This window comes from Anastrepha ludens, chromosome 4 (genome assembly GCF_028408465.1).
Source record: "Anastrepha ludens isolate Willacy chromosome 4, idAnaLude1.1, whole genome shotgun sequence".
In the NCBI taxonomy this organism is placed as follows: Eukaryota; Metazoa; Arthropoda; class Insecta; order Diptera; family Tephritidae; genus Anastrepha; species Anastrepha ludens.
The window spans coordinates 25,616,510-25,636,851 of record NC_071500.1 but is presented as its reverse complement, the minus strand read 5'-3'; the positions used below and the strand labels follow the sequence as shown (position 1 = coordinate 25,636,851).

The window sequence follows — 20,342 nt, the reverse complement described above, 5'->3', positions numbered from 1 at the left end:
TACTCTCTCTGAATTCCAAATGGTAGTCACGCATCAACCTATTCGGCTACGGCGGTCGCTATGGGACAAATTACTTTCTCTTAATTCTCACAGAAGCTTTCTGGTCTCAGCAACATTCTGGTGTCAAACGGAAGAACAGACTACGTAAATCCACGAGTTAAATTTGGCAAAAAGTCTAGCGACATTATAGAGCAAAATGAATGACAGAAAGTTCTAAAATCCATATACCATTCATATAATTTCTTTACAGATGGGTCCAAAATGCCGAAAGGAGTAGGAGCTGCAGTCTTTTATCCGCAGTTTGATCTCCAAAAGTCTTCCAGATACCCTAATTACTGTAGTATATTTCAAGCTGAAATCTATGCCGCAACAATTGGCTCTGGAATTAACATCTCTTATTACTCGGATATAAACACTTTCATTTATAGCGAAGCGGCTATTAAAGTAATTATGGCGCCTTGCACTAACTCCGAATGTGTTTAACAATACAGATCCAAAATGAATGAACTTGCGGAAATGGTCGGATCACGATTTACTGGATACCACGACACAAAGGAATAGAAGGAAATAAGAGAGCCGATGAGCTCGCTAAGGCAGTTATTCGCTTGCCGAGAGTGAGCACGTCAGACATACTCGTATACCCATCACTTGCCTTTCTGAAAAAGGAACTAAATGAGGAACTAGCTCTGGAATAGCAGTCGATATGGAAACATTCAACCTCGTACAAAACTGCCAAAATTATGATAAGGATTTGGAATAAGTAAACTGCCAACTTTATCTTAACACTTTCTAGGAAACACTGCAAAACTTACAGTCTGACGGGACACTGTTTCACCCCATACACATAACACATGCAATGAAGCGTAAGCTAGGCGAACTTTGGAATACGTACCACTGCCACTGCCCCTGCCCTGCTCTCTGTAGAACCCGTATTTTTGTATTTTTCATCCTTGAAGGATATTGCTGACAAAAGGCTGAACAGCCTGTTATAACTCGCGAAGACGTGCACTAAGAATTACATAAAATAATAATTTGACTCCTAATAAATGGGGAACACAATGGACCCTAGCGGTGTAAGTGAGATTGGTTTACAGATCAGCCAGCACTACCTAGCCTAATCTGTCATAAGCGGACACTCTCTTGGCTGGACGCGGGCAGTTATTTTTGATAAAATCTACACAAAAAATTCTCTTGAGCGGGCGCGCACTTCTCATAGGCGGACAAAATATAAAAAATGTGAGTAAGCAGTTACGTACTAAATGGAAAAAATGGAAAAAGTCCCCTTTTTTCCGGATAAAGTGTGAAGGTTTTTCATGCACACATTTAGTTAAGTTTACGTCGTGATTTTATTGCGCTTGCGAGGAAAACAACTTGTGCGCCCGGACATTAGCCATTAGACAAGTTTTACTAACCAAATCTTGCAAACATAATTTTGCCAGATAAAAAATAATTCATTCACTACATTTGGTATAAACGTCAGCATTGAATCTGTGAATGAAATTTTAAAAGAAATAAGCTCGATTTTCCTTATTAGGCTCAACATTGGAAAAACAGAGGCTGCGTTTATTGTAAAAAATAAATAAAGTAATGATTTTACTGCTTTCGAATTGTTCAATAAATTGGAAAACTATCTGCAAAATAGTTTCCTTAAAAAAAAAAGTAATAACAAAAAAAAACTTACGTCAATCGACAATTTTCCAGTTTTAAAAAGTTCTAAAAGAAGCTAACAAATGGGCTGAAAATTCCCGTGCCCAACAGTAAAATACATTAGAAAACAAGGATATGCTTTTGCGATCAATAACTTTCCCAGCACAGACCCTAACAATTATTTTTGCGTGTCGTGTTTATTTTACTTCCTTGCCTCAATTATTTATAAACGTTTTCAGACCAGGGTTGCGCCTGGTAATTAACGAATATACGCAAATACATGAAGATTAGCGGAACAGTGAAAAGCCAAACTAGTCAGTGAGTTCATGAACAGATATTTGATAGCAGAAGGCGTACTAGTTCTAGTGTAGTTAGATTTGTACTAGTTACGAGAAGACCAGTGACCAGTTAGTTAAAACTAAAACTATTTTAGAAAAACCGCAATTACAAAAATTCTAGTTCGTGAACTGGTATTTCATGGCAGAAGGAATACTAGTTCCAATGTAGTTAGATTTGTACTAGTTGGAAAGTGACCATTTAGGGTATGCAAAAAAAACATGAAGAGAAAACCTCAACTAATCAGCAAACATTTCAGCTCAAAAACTGGTAATTGATGGAGAAAGTCATACTAGTTTGAGAGTGACTAGAGCAGCACAAGTTGCAAAACGAAACAAATTCAAGCTATATTTAATTCTCCTATTAGTGCACTAGAGTTGGAAGCCAAACTACTGATAGAATATTCCAGTTCCTGAACAGGTATTTGATGGAGGAAGTCATACTAGTTTGAGAGTGACTAGAACATCACCAGTTGAAAAATGATCAGTGAGAGATGCAGTCATTTCTTTTATTTATACTCTAAAAACATTTTATGGAAGTAATCGGACTAGTCCCAGTGTAACTAGTTGTGGACCAGTTGTAAAATAAACAACTACAGATGCAATCAATTAAAATATTTATACCCTACAAGCATGTTATGGAAGTAGTGAAACTAGTCCTAGAGTAGATAGTATACAACCAGTTTCAAAACCATCATTTCAAGGTGTATCCAACTTTCCTATTAGTGCACTATAGTTAAAACCCAACTACTCATCGAACATTTCAGTTCTTGAACTGTTATTTCAGGGAGAAACTAGTACGGCACCAGATGCAAAATGCACAATTAGAGGTGCATCTAGGTATTTCTACTTTACAAGCATTTGATGGAAGAAGTCGTCCACGAGTAACTACTCAACTTGTGTTTCAAATATTAAAAAGTATTGCGTTTTTTTTGTACTTTAAAATGAATTTTTCCTTTATATATTTGTCCAACATGAATTGCACGCTAAATCGTCCACTGAGTTCAGTCAAAGTTTGGTAGATTCATTCACTAGCTTTTATATCTGAAGTAGCTTCGGAAGAATCAAGTATGTGAACAAAAAGTATAGTAAAGGTGTAAAAAAATAGGCTTTGAAAACTGTTGCATGCTCTGAGGTGTGCAATTACTAATCTAACTATTTTTTAGGTATACTATTTTATCACTAAACTTTTAATAAATCTGCATCTATTTTGATGACCAGTTGCCAGAAGGTAGCACAGAGATATAGGAAAATTTTAGCATCGAAAGAGAAGGGCCTTATTAGGAGAGAATTGAATTTGAATGAATTGGAAACGCATGCAAAATTAATGTCTGGCTGGAAATAAATTGAAACGCAGTCTTGTCTCATATGCAAGGAACTATACATACGCCCATATTGACGTTTACTCAAAAGCACCAATCTTGAAATGAAGAAAGGGTATACTATTTTCAATCGGTATACTAAAGAGTGATCAGATTGGAGGTACTATGGCTACGCGAAAGAGCAAAATTGCCGAATTTGGGCTAAAGAGCAACGCGAGACAAGTCAAGAATGTAATGGTGGCTCTGTCCATTGTAAAACACCGTTTAGTGCGGCCTATGGGCTGAAGGAAACATCGTGACATATTTATTCAAAGGCGAGGCTGACGCCAGTGGCAAACGGCTTTTTGACACCGGAAATCGAAGACCGTGATCATATGAACATTTGGTTCCACTATGACGGCGCTATTTGTCATACAGCTCGTGAAACAATGGATTTACTGCTTCGTCTTTTCGGTGAGCAATTTGTCTCTCATCTCGGACCAGTGGAGTGGTCACCAAAACCGTGTGATATCACACCTTTGGAGTTTGATTTGTATGGGTATTTGTTGTGTGCGTCTTGATGTTGTTCCACAAATGGAGGGACCTACAGTTTCAAGCCGACTCCGAACGGCAGATATTTTTTATGAGGAGCTTTTTCATGGCAGAAATACACTCGGGGGTTTGCCATTGGCTGCCGCGGGGCGACCGCTATTAGAAACAACTTTTTCTTTATTTTGATCCTCCACCGTGATTCGAACCTACATTCTCTCTGACTTCCGAATGGTAGTCAACTACGGTGGCCGCTTATATACCTTCTGGGAAATAATAAAATACGCTGTGGTATGTAAGCTTAAGTCCTTCACTGTGCCTGCGGACCCATGTTCATGCTTTTTTCAGCTCAATGTATATAATAAACCTACAATACTAGTTTCTACGATATAATTCAAATCTGATAAAAAAAAATGTCTATTCGAGCTCAGTTCAGGAACAGCTGCGAAATCCTACTTTTGCTCGTAACGGTAGTGTACCTTTTTCCAGTCTGCAATGTGGTTCGTTTCCCACGTATTTACATAATTAGGCTCAAAATTAAAGTTGCTGATTACAGTTACAGTTGAATATACAATTACAACAATTACAACAATCACTACCCATAAGATATGTACTAATTTTTACATTTGTATGTTATATTATTTGTATGCACCTAATTAGCCTATCCATATTCATATTTATATATATTTATACACTATGCACATGACCTCAATTAGACAATATTTTGCAGTATTTACATAGCCATATTCAAATGTGTGCACACACAACTACATACATATAAGCGTAAATACTATTCTAATTACATAAAATGCAGTTCGCGTCTATTTTTTGACTGCCTCGGCTTCTCTTAGCATACATTCATATGACTATTTATTAAATAAAACTAAATTAACCTCGTTTATTACTCGTATACAAACTTACATACATTTAACATATTTTTTTTTGCTTTTTTTTTAGTGTTTATTGCTTATTATCAACTAAATATTGACTCTAACGGCGTCCTCTCACGCCTTCGATCTAATTTTGTCCCATTCTCTTAGTTGCCTGTTGTTCACGCACAACTATCCGTAACTGTTAATTTGCCAATTATCTATGAATGCCAATTTTTATTTACGGCTTTTACCTGCTTTCACCGCATCGTCGCATCGTTGCTTTTTATAAATTTCGCTTAAATCGCGTCCAGCTGTTACGTCTGTGATGTCTATATTGTACACTTTTAGGCGTTTCATCCTCGTATATCGCCTCGTTTTCCATATCAGTTTGTTGTTTGAGTCGTATGTATACCAATTCGAATTGTTTTCGCAATTTATTGTGCTGTCATCGGAAACGCATTAACTATCACGTGCCCGTTGAGAGGTCATCTTTCAGCCATTGTGGTATGGGTCGAGAACCCAGCTTCTTGAGCAATTTCACCAGCGCTGTATTGTGGCTTAGATAATAGCTGCAGGGGGGGGAGAGGAAAAGATGTGTATATTAGGATTAGCAACAAAATTATTTAGTGCGTAAATAATATAATTAAAAACTTCAATAAGGGAAAGCAAATAAGCTGATGGGCAAGGAACACATTGGATGACGTATCTGATGGTTGCTATAGGGTGGGCCATGTAAAATTTGCTTTTTGAATCGGCTATCAAAAAAAAACGAATCAATATTTTTTCAAAAATTTTTTTTTATTTTGAAGATTGAACATTGTCATTTATGAACGAAAAATAATATCGTTCAAATAACTGCCACGACTGGCTTTACAGTAGGCCATTCGATCAACCCAATTTTTAAGCACATTTTCGATTGTTTGGGCTCTAATTTCATGAATAGCAACTTCGATTTCGTGTTTTAAAGCATCAATCGTCTCTGGATGGTTCGTATAGCATTTGTCTTTAACGGCTCCCCACAAAAAATAGTCCAACGGGCTTAAAGCACAGCTCCGAGGCGGCCAATTGATATCGGAATTTCGGCTGATTATTCGGTTTTCAAAAACGGTAGCCAAAAGTTCGAGAGTAACTTTGTCAGTGTGACAAGTTGCACCGTCCTGTTGAAACCAAATGTCGTCCATGTCATCCTCTTCAAGTTTTGGAAACAACTCGTTGAGCATGCCAGGGTAACGCTCGTCATTTACTGTAACCGCGGCTCCTCGCTCATTTTCGAAAAAAAATGGCCCGATAATGCCGCCAGACCAAAAACCGCACCAAACAGTGACTCGTTGTGGATGCATTTGCTTCTCTACAGTAACGTGTGGATTTTCTGAGCCCCAAATCCGACAATTTTGCTTATTGACGTAGCCACCGATGTGAAAATCAGAAAAGAAGAAGAAGACTCCCCACTTTGGAAACAGGTTTGCAATATTTCCCAATTTTGTTCAAGCGTATAGCGTCCCATTTCGTAAATGTCAAACCCTTAAGTAAATTATGAACACATTTGACATGTCATTTGTGTTACCATTCTCAAAAAAATAGGTGGTTCAAAATGCAAACGCTACATAGCCCACCTTGTACTTCCATCCCAACTAAATTAATCTGTGTCAGAAGAAAATATCCGATTTTTCTCTCGTAAATTCAAGATATATTTCGTTCTGCTTTTTGCTGCGTAATAGTCCCACTCAAGGACAACGACACGAGTGCTAACTCAGGTTAGTGTCATTCGAAACTTTCCCGTAAACGCAACCAAATAAAATGAGTGAGTGGTATAAGGAGTACAAAAACGTTGATGACTTTTCCGAGCGCAGCTTGATGCGAGTGACGACAAAAAAGCAGGATAAAGTGATCGTCCAACTTTTTAAGCGGAACTCTTGCTAAAAAGGGAATAGATGTGAGTGTCGACTGAAGGAGGCGAACATATCCTACCTTGGCACATTATCAAAACCACTGCTCTCAGAAGAATACATTGAGAAGCAACAAAACAAGAAAACAGTATTGGACTGACCTTCCCAATCCCCAGACGCCAACCCCATTGAAAATGTGTGAGGAACTATGAAAACACATCTTGCCGGAAAGTCAGTTCATGATTTAAAGCAACTCGTGCGTCAAGTTCGCAAAATCTGGTCCTCTTTGTCGACGAGCTAAAAACTGTTTCAAAGCATGAAGAAGATGCCAGGCTATACTCGACAACGATGAAGACTACACGGCTTACTGGGTAATTGCGACGCGTATTTTTGTACATACTTTCATGTAAAAACAATTTCAAACTTAACTTTTATACTTCATGAATGATCGCGGTTCGTTTTTTCTGATTATACATAATTGGCGCTTACACCCGTTGTGTTGGGTTTGGCCGAGCTTATCCTACTATTTGTGGCACACGTCTTGATGTTCTTCCACAAATGTGGGGGTCCTACAGTTTTAAAGGGTATTCTAGTGTAGAATTTCAAAAAAATCGAAATTATTTTTGCAAATTTTACACATTTAAAAGTTATAGCCCTTAGCCTATAATTTCTTGAGTTACAGCCTGTTTGGTGACATGGCATCGGTTCCGATCCGACCGCTTCTGAAAACTTTGAAAGCGTTTTTCTCAAAACTACGTTTTCGAGCTGGCGGTGAGGATACGTCGAGTACTAATGGACCGATTTACTGCAAATTTTTTTAGAATATTCTTTGTACATTCCTTCATCGGATGACCTTAGTTTGAAACTCTAACTTTTCATTTAGTTGGGTTGGAAGCATGCACGCCAGGACACCCTCTTTTTTTGGACCTCTTACTTAGACTGCGCATAATTTTGTCGATTTTAATTCGATTTTTGAAAGACCATTGGTGGGATTAGTGGTCGTTCGATACCGCATAAATTGACAATCGCCCCAAAAAGGACTCATATCGATTGGGGTAAAGAAATGTTGAAGAAATTCAGCTGCGGTGGTACTAAGCACGTCTATGACATAGTAACATGTGACGAGTCTTATGCATATGAGTCGGAAACAAAACAGGTGGATTGTCCAAGACGAGCTTAGTCTAACAAAAGTTGCACCTCAAAGTAAATGGTCGCCGTGTTTTTTCTTTGAAAATTGATTTAGGCCAATGCAGAAGTGTATTGACTTCCAAGGATAATATTTTGAAAAACAAAAAAGCCATTTAAATTATTATTTTACTGTCTCTTCATTATTGGGCGCAAAATATTAAGTTGGGAGACACAGAAATACAGCATTTTTTGGGTAGATGGATGTAGTGAACGATATCTCGTAAAGTATCGATCAAACAATTCAAAGCCTATGATCGTTGTCAGGGTGATATTCTCACACTAAATAAAATCGTTTGCTGTTTTTTATTTGTTCCATTCAGTTCTGAGTTACAGGGTGTTAACAATGGAAGTCAATAAAGAAGAAGATTAGTACGTTTGATAAAGGCGAAAATGCAAGCCAGGCCGGTGTTTATGCTGCCGATACTGTGACAGCTAATTACGTATAATTTTGGTTTCGTCTATTTAGTACAGGCGTTTTTGATGTGAAAGAAAATGTCGATAACATCACAAAAATAATCGAGGTTGACCGGCCACTTTGGTAAGCAGACGTAATGTTACGGTGCCTAAGTCGTAGCAACGCCCAGGAGCTAAATATCGACCATAAAATAGTTTTGATCCATTTGACACACTTTCAAGAGATGTATTCGGCATTTGGAGGAAACAGACGTGTTTTGATTTCGCTCCGCAGTTTTTAAGTGTATTAATATCGTTGGTGACTTTTAACCATTTTAATGGTGACATATTGAGCCTGTGATTATTGATATACACACATATGTACATGTGAACAAAACTTGTGATTAGCAAAATACATATTCATGCGTTTTTAGTTTCGCTGTGCATATATGTACATATATTATTGTACGGTAGACTAAACACGAAAACAAAGAACAATAGAAGAGAGAGAAACAAAAAAACAAAAAACAAAACAAAAAAAAAAAAAAACATTACAATAAAAAAAAAAAAAAAACAAAAAAAAAACCCGCTATAGAGAGTGTAAACAATCACGTAAACAAACAATCTCGTGGGTCGAAAGAACAGCTGTCATCGTTAACTGCATTACCGACTCAACGAAAAGGTATCTACTATACCGACTAAACTTCGAACCCAAAGTGCTGTGTTAGTAGATAAGTGTTTAAACATACATATATCCCAGCGCACACTACGAAGTACATAAATTATGCAACGAACGCCTCCACCCGGAGGTGGCCAACTAGCGAAAAACCATGAAATTATGGCAAATAACTTAATCCACTATCAAAACATAATAAGCCAACAAGCTAACCAGTTAAAAAATATGGAAAAAATGTGCATGGAGTTAAAGAATGAATTAGATTTACTCAAAACAGAAAATAAAAACCTTAAAAAAAATAGTACACCTCCTAAAAAAAATGATACTAACGTACAATATGAAACGGATGAAGAAGAACTTGCACGAGAGACGGATTGGATCCTAAAAAAAAGGCCAAGTAAGAAAAGGAAGGCTGAAGTATCACCTGAAATACAGGCTTCTAACTCAAAAGTGACTGCAAAAGCATCCTTTGAGCAAAAAGAGAAGAAAATCCCACGACCTCCACCAATAATGATATCTGGAGAATGCGATTACCAACAAATTTTTAATATTGCGAAAAAGGAAATGAAAAAAGAGTTTCTTATTAAACTTCTAAACAATAATACTTACAAAATCAATGCATCAGATCCTGATAACTATAGAAACCTGACAAAAATGCTGACCAATAAAAACCTATCTTGGTATACATATGAAAACAAGCAAGCCCGGCCGGTTAAGGTGATGGTAAAGAACTTGCATCATACGAGTGATCCAGGAGAAATAATATCAAATCTTCAAAAACAAGGACTTAAAGCCATCAGCGCAGTCAATAAATTGAAATGGAAAACTAAAGAACCTTTAGATATGTTTCTCCTTACGTTTGATTCCAGTGAAAACATTAAGAAAATACATGAAGTAAAAACTATCTTACACTCTGTTGTTACTATAGAAGCAGTGAGGCAATCAAAACTCATACCGCAATGCAAATCATGCCAGGCGTATGGGCACACGCAAAACTACTGTGGCAAACAACCAAGGTGTGTCAAATGCGCAGGGAAGCATAAAACGATTGAATGCACAAAGCTTGAACAACAACAACCAAAATGCTGCAATTGTGGTGAGTCCCATCCTGCGAACTACAGGGGATGTGTTGTTGCCAAAGAACTACAAAAGATACGTGATCAACGAGCTGGCTCAAAAATAAAAAATAATATAAATAGTACTCAAGGCAAAAATATAAATAAAAATATTATAGGTAGCTACCCAAATAACCTTACCAGCAAACCAATTTTGCAAAACAATACTACACCACTTAAAAGACCCACATTCTCACAGGTAGTAAAAGGAAACAATCACTCGGAAAACGCTAACATACTACAACAAATATTGGAAAAAATAACGACACAAAACGAGTATATGACTGCACTAGAAAAGAGATTGCAGAAGATCGAAAAAACACTACACCTAGTTGAATAAAAATGACTAAATTTTTAAAAATAATGCTATGGAATGCAAACGGCTTGTTTAAACATCAAAGCGAGCTGGAAATGATTTTAGAAACCGAAAAAATCGACATCTGCCTAATATCCGAGACGCACTTTACCAAGCAGTCATATATCAAATTCAAAAACTACAATACATACCATTCAATTCACCCAAACAACGCCGCACGAGGAGGCGCTGCTATTGTTATAAGAAACAATATAAAGCATTACGAAGAAGGCAGCATCTCTATACCTGAATTTCAAGCAATAACCATAACAGTGGAGAGTGATAGGAATTTATCAGTCACTGCAGTTTATAGTCCCCCAAAACATCAGATCAAATGCGACCAATACATAGAGCTAATTAATAGTCACGACAACCGATTTTTAATGGGCGGTGACTTCAATGCGAAGCACACACACTGGGGCTCGAGATTAACCACTACAAAAGGTAGAGAATTATGCAAAGCTCTTCAACAGACTGGATGTATAACATTTTCTACTGGGACTCCAACATACTGGCCAACGGATTCACAAAAAATACCCGACCTAATCGATTTTTTCATTGCCAAAAAAATATCAGCTAATTATATCAGCATAGAAAGCGGGTTGGATATGAACTCGGATCATTCTCCAATTTTATTAACATTATATGAAAATGCGCTTATCAAGAAATTGCCATTTACGCTAACAAATAAATGTACGGATTGGGAATACTTTAGGAACGTTTTAACCGCGGATAATCACAATGTAGAAATTACCAACACTTCCGATTTAGATGATGAAATATTAAGATTATCTAACCTTATACAACTGGCAGCCTGGAGTAGCACTTCGGAAAAAAAGTTTGTCACATCAGGTCATAAATATACCAAAGATATTAAAGATATGGTCGCAGAAAAACGCAAAATACGAAGACGATGGCAGCAAACAAGATCTCCCTCCGACAAAAAACGACTAAATAAAATTACGAAAGAAATTTCCAGGAAAATAAAAGATTTTAAAAACAGATCTCTGAGTACGTATCTAAAGAGCTTATCGAACGAACGCAGCACTGATTACTCGCTCTGGAAATGTACAAAAAACTTTTCACAGCCAGTAACACAGTACCCACCAATCAAAAAAGAAGACGGTTCTTGGGCCAAAAGCAGTAAAGAAAAAGCTAATGTTTTTGCTGAGTACCTCGAGGGCATCTTTAAGCCATATGACACGTCGAGGATAGCCGGAATGCAGCCACTTACCTATGAAACTGATGCCGAAATTCCCCTTGTTACGGATTCCGAATTGCTTGGTGAAATAAATGAACTAAAATCAAAAAAAGCGCCTGGGTATGATCTTATTACTGCTGAAATTTTAAAACAACTTCCTCAATGCACGATATCTAGGTTTACTGAAATAATGAACGCCACATTCAAATTGCACCATATCTCAATATATTGGAAAACTGCTGAAATAATTATGTTTAATAAACCAGGGAAGCCAGCGCATGATGTCACATCTTATCGGCCTATCTCGCTCCTACCAATTATATCAAAACTGATGGAAAAGCTTTTAGCCAAACGTCTCAACATAATTATTAAGCAAAGAAATATAATACCAGTGCATCAATTTGGTTTTCGCACAAAACATTCTACCATCGATCAAGTGCACAGAATTACTCGCATCATTGAAAACGCCTTTGAGGAAAAAAAGGTGTGCTCTGCTGTCTTTCTCGACGTGTCTAAAGCCTTTGACAAAGTTTGCCACATTGGGCTCCTCAACAAAATAAATGCGCTTCTACCAATACAATATTTTAATGTTCTAAAATCGTACTTATCCGATCGTTTTTCCCGAATAAAATACGAAGACACATATTCCGAACTTAAGGAAATTAAAGCTGGCGTCCCACAGGGCAGCGTGCTGGGGCCCATTCTTTATATTCTTTTTACGTGTGATCTACCTATTGACATAAATTGCTCCACCGCAACTTTTGCTGACGACACAGCCATCTTATCGGTAGGAGAAACTCAGATTGACTCAATCAAAAACCTTCAAATTTATTTAAATAAAATCTCCGAGTGGACCATTAAATGGCGCATAAAACTAAACGAAACAAAATCGGTTCATTTAGACTTCACACAGAAGAAAATCAAATATCTGCCACTACATATAAACGGCGTACAAATCCCGCATCACAACACCGCCAAATACTTAGGTATGACACTAGATACCAAGCTTAGATGGAATGCTCACGTTAAAAAGAAAAGAGAAGAGTTAGATATCAGATTTAGAAATATGTACTGGCTTATGGGCAACCAATCAGCCTTATCCCTATACAATAAAATTCTTTTATATAAGCAGGTGCTTAAACCAATTTGGACATATGGGATCCAGCTATGGGGCTGCTCAAGCTCAACCAACATAAAATCCATACAAAGATTCCAAAATAAGGTACTACGATGCGCTGTTAATGCACCTTGGTACGTCCGTAACACCGATATCGAACGCGACCTTGGCATCGAATCAGTTGCCACTTCGATCAACATCAACGCTAAGTCTCATATGGAAAGACTACGCCACCATGTAAATAGCGAAGCCTCAGCCCTAATTGACCCCGTTAAATGGAAAGAAAGGCTGAAACGAAAAAAACCGCACCAACTCACGCAGTAGCCCATTTCCCTGCAAGCCTGATGCAGAGTATTTTTAAATTTAGTTGTATTGTACAAAAATAAATCCAAATTGTTCGTTAGTTTATAATTTATTAACTAGTTACAATGTAAATAATAATAATAAAAAAAAAAAAATTTGAGCAAAAATTTTACGCAAAAATAATGGATATCGTTTTCCATTAGTAAGTTAACCTAAAGGAGGGAGAAAGTAATACTTAGCAATGGAAACTAATTTCTGTGACGCATTCTTTATTTCATATTTCAATAAAGTATTCAAAATTATATTTTAGTTAATTCATTTAATATTACATTTTTCTTCAAATATTTCCAATTAAAATTTCATAATTCATGTATCTGTTTGTAAATACTATAAATTTTCTATTAATTAACACTCAACTTTCAATCCTACAGCACCGTTGCTCAGTTGCTGTCAGCCTATTCATGCTTTGTTGAGTGTGTGAATAACGATTATGAGCTGAACTTAATCCAAATTTAATTAAGTATACATTATTAGGAAGCGCCAATAATGCGAACAAGGAATGCCAACAAAAATTAACAACAACACATGAATGCTCACACGAGGGTAGGCTGAAATTATTAGCGAATGGTGCAAGTTTTCATATTATGACGATGCCGAACGATTATGGCATCAGCGCCTAATTCTGATAATTTCTTGGCAATTAAATAAAAAGTTCTCGATTGTGCAATATGAAGAATTCTTGAAATTAATTAGGAACCAAGAGATCTCTGATTATTTAGCGCACAGTGATTATTTGGCCCACAGTTGAGGAAGCTCCTGTGGACATAGAGATAGACTCCGTCACGTCGGAGGTTAGTAGTGCTGGTGACGCCCCCTCACGACCAGGGTCCGTCATAAGCATCAGGTCATTCTTGGACAGGGCGGAGGAGGAGAGGTTTCTGGCCTCGGAGAGTTAGGACACCGACCTTGGGGTGCTGGAGAGGATTATCGATTATCGTTCGTAAATTTACTGCTCCGCCTTGAACAAGGTGGAGGTGATATAGTTCTGATCCAGGAGCCGTGACTGAGCAGCAGCGGTATTTCTGGACTCAGGACGAAAATATATAAACTGATGGCGTATAGCGGGTTAAGTAAACCAAGATCTTGTATGCTCATCAGAAAGGAACTTAATTTGCCTAATTTTAGCAATGAAGACATTGTGACTGTGAGTCTACAGGGCCCTGCCGGAAAGCTGTGGCTGATGTCGGCCTATATGGCGCATGAGGACGGGGTGGAGCCATCTCCTTCTTACTCTGGCCTCCTCCTCATTGTTACACCGAATTCCCGATTGGAGGGTGCTTAACACCCACTCCTTCTCGGATCACAGGTATCTTCAATTTTCTCTCATTGAAACCCGTCCAAAAAGACCCTTCTACAGGAATCTGAGGAGAACGGACTGGGACACATACGGCAGGGATCTGCTAAACCTTCCCCCCGAAGCACCAAGGGAAAATTTAGATCTCTCGGAGAGAGCGATCGATGATCTGGTGGAGATCTTCACTTCAGCTGGTAATAAGACACTCGAAAGCTCGTGTCCACTTAGAACGCTCCCTAAGAAGGAGAAACCGCCTTGGTGGACAGCTGAGCTTTCTGGGCTTAGGGCTTCGTGCCGACGCCTCTTGAAAGAATTAAGTCTCCCTCAGGATGGATAAGTTCGAAATTAGGAAGGTCAAGAGAGACTTTTGGAGAAGCTTCTGTAGAAGCGCGAAGGGCTGTCATGCGTCTTCAAGAGTAAGGCGAATACTCACGAGGAGCTCAGCACCCTTGGGATACCTGAGGGATGAATCGGGACGTTAGGCGATGAGCGGCGAGGAATCAATAAAACTGCTTCCCAACGTTCATTTTCCGACGAATCCGGTATCTAGCAGCACCAGCTTGGGAAGTACACCAATGTGTCTTCAGAACCGGGGCTGGCTGTTGGATGAGCACCGCTTGGCTTGGGCCATTGGCTCCTTCGGGCCCTTCAAGGCGCCTGGTCCTGATGGTAAGCCTATGCGAGCTACATAGCCAGGGGCTATATACCGGGATCTTGGATGGCTGTGAGGGTTGTGTTCATAACAAAGGCTGGCAAGAGCTCACATGTCTCCCCTTTAGGCCAATCAGTCTCTCATCTTTCTTGCTGCAAATCCTTTAGAGGCTGATTGACCTACACATAAGATGCGAAATTCCTCGGGGGCGTTTGTCGCATACCCAACATGCTTACTGCAAAGGCAGATCAGTGGAATCTGTCCTGCCTTGCTAGACTTGCTAGTCTGTCCCGACAAAAAAAAGCAACCCTAGTAGTGCATAGGCATGCCAGTGCATATACATATGTACATACAAACATACATGAGGTCGATAATCTAGCAACACGAGCAAACTTTCAAACTTTTCAAATTGTATGAAAAACTTTAAACTTAAATGAAGGCAGGAGCTGAAACTGTCACTGCAGGATGCTGTATTCCGGCTTTCGTTTGGTAACAATGGTATGGGAGTGAATACCAGAAAAATGCAGCTTAAAAAAGAAAGGAACCAAAAACACATTGGGCCAAGCAACGCATTTACGTGCATATCTAGGCACGTCACGAATGCAACGAGCAAAGTGACACTGCAGCGACGAATGTACCGAAGTTGGTGAAACAAAAGCGGAAAATAAATTTAGGAAACAGTGAAATGCACTTTACCTAAACCGCCTTCGCTGTCACACGATGGCAGGCAAGCGAATCATGCAAATGAAATTAAAAAACTCCAGCAATAAACCATCAAAATCATGCAGATATTGGCGCCTCAGAGTGGCATGGAAATACCACACAATCTCAATTGATTTTCGGCATTTCTCGTAAGCCGCGCGTATTTCTATGTGCATGTATACTTGTGTGCAGATAATTAAGTCACTTTATCCTTTTATAAAGCATAAATTCCATCTAAAGCACATACACCTAATTTTCTTTTTACTAGAGTTTGATTTAACACGAGTTTAAAAGAAAGAAAAAAATTCTTTTTTTACACGAATTATTTTGTTTTAACACGATTTTGAATATTTTACGAATATTTCTTGAATCACTCTATTTGGAGTGAGATTTTTCGAGGCATGAGCGAAGCATTTAAATTAGTCTCAGGAAAAGATTCTGAGACTCGGAAGATTTTGCTCTCGCCGTTTAATAATATATTAATTAATGAATTAAAAGGTATGAGCCCGAAAATAAATTCTTCAGTGAACTCTAAGAAGAATTTTTTCTTATTGTTTTCACCTAATTCTCTTTTTACAGGAATTTTTTGGGAACGTATCTGTCATGCGAAATACACGAAATTCTGTGTATTTTATTGAAGGAAATTCTCAAAATCGTATAAACATTTTTTTATTTATGAGCGTCTTGAAACATACATTTTATTGAAATTATTTATAAATTTTATTAAAATTAAATGGGCTATAAAACCGTATACCCGGTAATGCTCTGAACTTTCCTATTATAAAATTGCAAATTTTTATGAAAATTTGTTAAATTTTTGTAAATTTCGTACCTTGATTTATAAGTTTTTTGATAAAAAAGTTACGAATAAAAATTATCATGAAAAATTTTGCGAGTACCTGTTGTAAAATGATAAAGTGACTTAATTATGTGAGCACAAATGCGCATATATATGAGGGTGTAAGTTTGTGTGTGGTCGCATGCCAAACTACAGTGTGTACCTACAACAGCCATCATTATTTTGTACTTCACACCTCACCAATCACAGTGCATTCGTACACTTTGCAATTTCATTATATATACGTATACTCGTATATGTGAATCCTCACGCACACAAACACACGACAACCACATTTACCCAACTTTGCGTACAAAACATAGCGCATTTACATTCAAACACTCACCGTTGCAGTAACTTGGTGCTACGTTCGTCCATCGATGGATATTGACGCCCCTTAGATTTGCCCAAACACTTATTGCGCTTCTCGCTCACCACTTGACAGAAAAATCCCTTCTTCACATCGAAACGCAAATGATTCGAATAATCGAATGTCGGTTGGATTTTAAGGAAACGTTGCAAATCGTTCATCACATCCACTGGATTGAGACGCAACTGTTCACCATCGATAATATGCAATTGCTGGGCGGGATAGTAGGCCAGCCAATGTTCCAGATGTTGAGCATATTTGCCGGGATTTAAGCAACGATTGCGCAAATCCTTTAGAGCTTTGGGTGCCGAATCGCCTGCTGTGATTACCTGTAAATAGAAGTGAACAGTTTTTAAGTAAGTACTCAAGTATTTCAGCGGAACGGAGATAGTTGTGTGTGAGAAATAGCAGCATTAATGGGGCGAAATGTTTCTTTCTGGGTGAACTCGTTTATGGCTCGGTTTATTTATGCATTCATTTAATAATCTAAAAGATCAGTATTTCTTCTAGACTATGAAAAAGAGATTAATCAAAAGTTAATTGAACTTAAATTTACTTATTGCATTTTAATGAAGGAAATTTAACACTTTTTATAGTTTAAAATCTAGTTAGACAATTCATTTTATAACATATTGAAGTAGTACTTTATAATTTTAAGGCCCTCGCCTCATTTGAAATTGTGTTTTTTGGGTTTTTTTTTAAAAGCGTGTAAAACGGAAACGAAACAAGATTTTTTGTTTTTGTTTTTAGTATTTTATTTTTTGGTCCATTTTTAAAACATACAATTTTTTTTTTGACATACGAGTTTCGTTCAAATGAATTAAAACCCATTCGGCTACGGCGGCCGCCGTAAAATCTCTTACAGCTCTAGAAATCGGAGAATTGGAAGCATAATTAGTCCTACAATAGAAAATATTATGATTTCGTAAGCTTCCCCGAGGCGGACCGTAATTAATTTTCTCGACTGGTGTTGGTGAGTCAAACGGAAGTGAGGGAGAATCTCGTCCTTCTAATATCTAACGTTTTTAAATTAATGAGCGAGCACCGACGAGTGTGGATGGAATTGGATCGGAAAAATGCAAATAACGCAAAGCATAACGGATAAAGATTTCTTGGAGCTCGATAGCCCAAATATTGTGCGGCTAAACACCACTTGAGAAATTCATTGAGCCTCGTATTTGGGAGAGCCATTTATAGATGTTCGGGAACAAGAAAAAGTCACAGGGGCCCAGATCTGGGGAATACGGTGGCTGTGGCATCATTAGTGTGTTGTTTTTAGCCAAAAACTCGCGCACAAGCAACGATGTGTGAGCAGGAGCGTTATCGTGATGCAAGAGTCAATTTTTGTTCTTCCACAAATGCGGGCGATTCTGGTGGATTGCTTCGCGCAAATTGCGCACAACTTGCAGGTAATATTTCATATTCCTTATTGACCGTTTTACTCTTTGGCAAGAGTCTACACCACGGAAATGGTTTGCGATAATGAGACAATTCTCAGTCATCTTCATTCAATGTGATTTACCGAAAAATTGGGAGCCTGGATGCCTCACGAGCTCAACGAAAAAAATAAAGAAAGTCGCCTTCAAATTGCTTCTCAGCATCTCGCACGCCATTGGACAACACACGATCATATACAGAGCGTTTTGTACCGAATCGTCATGGGAGATGAGAAATTGTGCCTCTACATCAAAATAAAGCAAATAAAGGAGTGGGTGGCTCTAGGAAATCTGCCACAGCCGAGTCTCAAGCCGGATCTTCATCCAAAGAAGATCATGACATGTGTTTGATGGGGCTAGGAGGGCATGGTGCACTTGGAAATGCACGACAAGTATACCACGGTCAACAAGGAGCTCTACGTTGTCCAGCTCCACCGCGTGCATGAGGCTATTCTAAAGAAAAGAGTTAATTGACATGGTCAAACCACACTCCTTTAAAACAACCCCAGGCCACATGTTGCACAAGTCGTCAAAGCCGCACTCCAAGTGCTCGAATGGGAGGTCCTTTAGCATCCGCCGTATTCTCAGGACTTTGCACCAACCAACTACCCCCTTTCCCGCTCCTTGCCAACTATTATATATGAAGGGCTTTACCTTCCATAACAAAGAGGCCCCTAAAAATTGGCTCAACAACTTCTTTGACACCGGACCAGGCGATTTTTGGCGGAACGGCATCAACAAATTGGTCGAGAGGTGGGAGGAGATTATAAACAGCAACGGCGAATATATAACTGATTAACCTATTGATATAATTATAGTTTTTTGTTTAAATAAAAGTCTTCGGTAAAAATGCTATGAACTTATTGCCCAACCTAGTACTTGTATGAATCTAGCGCTATGTATGAATATAGCGCTTTCGAGTATACTTTCTCTCTGGTCCGCAGACAGCTGCGTCTGCACTTTCCCAGGTGAGGGTTCCGTTAGTGTGCCACTTTATCATGTTCTGATTTATCTTGCAGGATTTAGATAATCCTTCCCAAATGTTTTTATAGTCCAGCTCAATTTTGAGCGAAACTGAACATTGGCAGCATCATTGAGATAACAGTAATCTAAGCAGATTATTTTGAAAAGAATAATTTCTACAACGTCGAATTTTATTTTCATTTAAAAATAATAATATATAGTAATGAAATACGAAACTTATATTTTATTTTTGTACAATATATTGTATAATTTTAGAGCCTCTATAAACCTTTCAAAACAATTCACACACAATTTTAGCTACTTTTGTTGCAATTCTCTAAGCTGAATAACAATCGGAGGATTTTTGCAACTACACAACAAATTACCAAAACCACTAATTGATGTTAATTGAAACAAAAACCCTATGAAGAGCGTCCATAGAAAGCAAACATTAAAATAAATGTTGACACACACATAGATATATTTGTAAGCACTTAGTTGGGGAAAACAATGGATTATTTGGCCATTACCACAATTCCAATTAAATCTAAATATGCATTTTCTACTTGCTGTTTGGTAATCAGAAACTCTGTTTCTACTGATTGCGGTTCAATAATAATAATTGGCCAAGCGGACATCACAAGCCATTTATAGATGTTATGTGAATAATTATTGGCTAGGCGATTTATTGAATTCGAAGTTGGTAAATAAGTAATTGTGTTACCATTAATCTGCCTTTTCCAATCAAATTAATTTCTATATATATTTTGTTTATTACACATGAATTGTGTCTGGCAAATTTTGTTAGGATTTAAAAATAAGCAAGGAAGTGCTGAATTCGGTCCGATAAAATTGTATAATATATATCCACACAACAACACACGTTTTAGTAAATATTAAACAGGGCCTTATAGACAATGGAAGCTGTGGCTTGTAACATCGCAAGGCGGACGGACGGAAACTTAGTTTGAATAATTTTGAGTCGGATCTAAATAAGGTGGACGAGTTTTATTATCCATTAAAGCACCGTGTTTTCATCTTGTTTTCTGAAACGTGTGTGCTCAAAAATAGTAAAAATAAAAGTGGTAA

At 37.9% G+C, this 20,342-nt stretch overlaps 1 protein-coding gene across 15 annotated transcripts in view; it reads right to left on the bottom strand.

The window, feature by feature from the left end:
• Positions 1-2,117: 2,117 nt before the first annotated feature.
• Positions 2,118-20,342, bottom strand: part of LOC128861275 (bifunctional heparan sulfate N-deacetylase/N-sulfotransferase) — a 377,981-nt gene continuing 359,756 nt past the window's right edge. For all 15 annotated transcript variants that reach the window (XM_054099278.1, XM_054099282.1, XM_054099287.1 and 12 more), the window contains 2 exons: positions 16,831-17,183; positions 2,118-5,273 (listed from right to left, as the gene is read on the bottom strand). In XM_054099278.1, the coding sequence (XP_053955253.1) occupies positions 5,171-5,273; positions 16,831-17,183 (456 nt within the window). In that variant the 3' untranslated portion in view covers positions 2,118-5,170. The remainder of the gene's footprint in view (positions 5,274-16,830; positions 17,184-20,342) is intronic.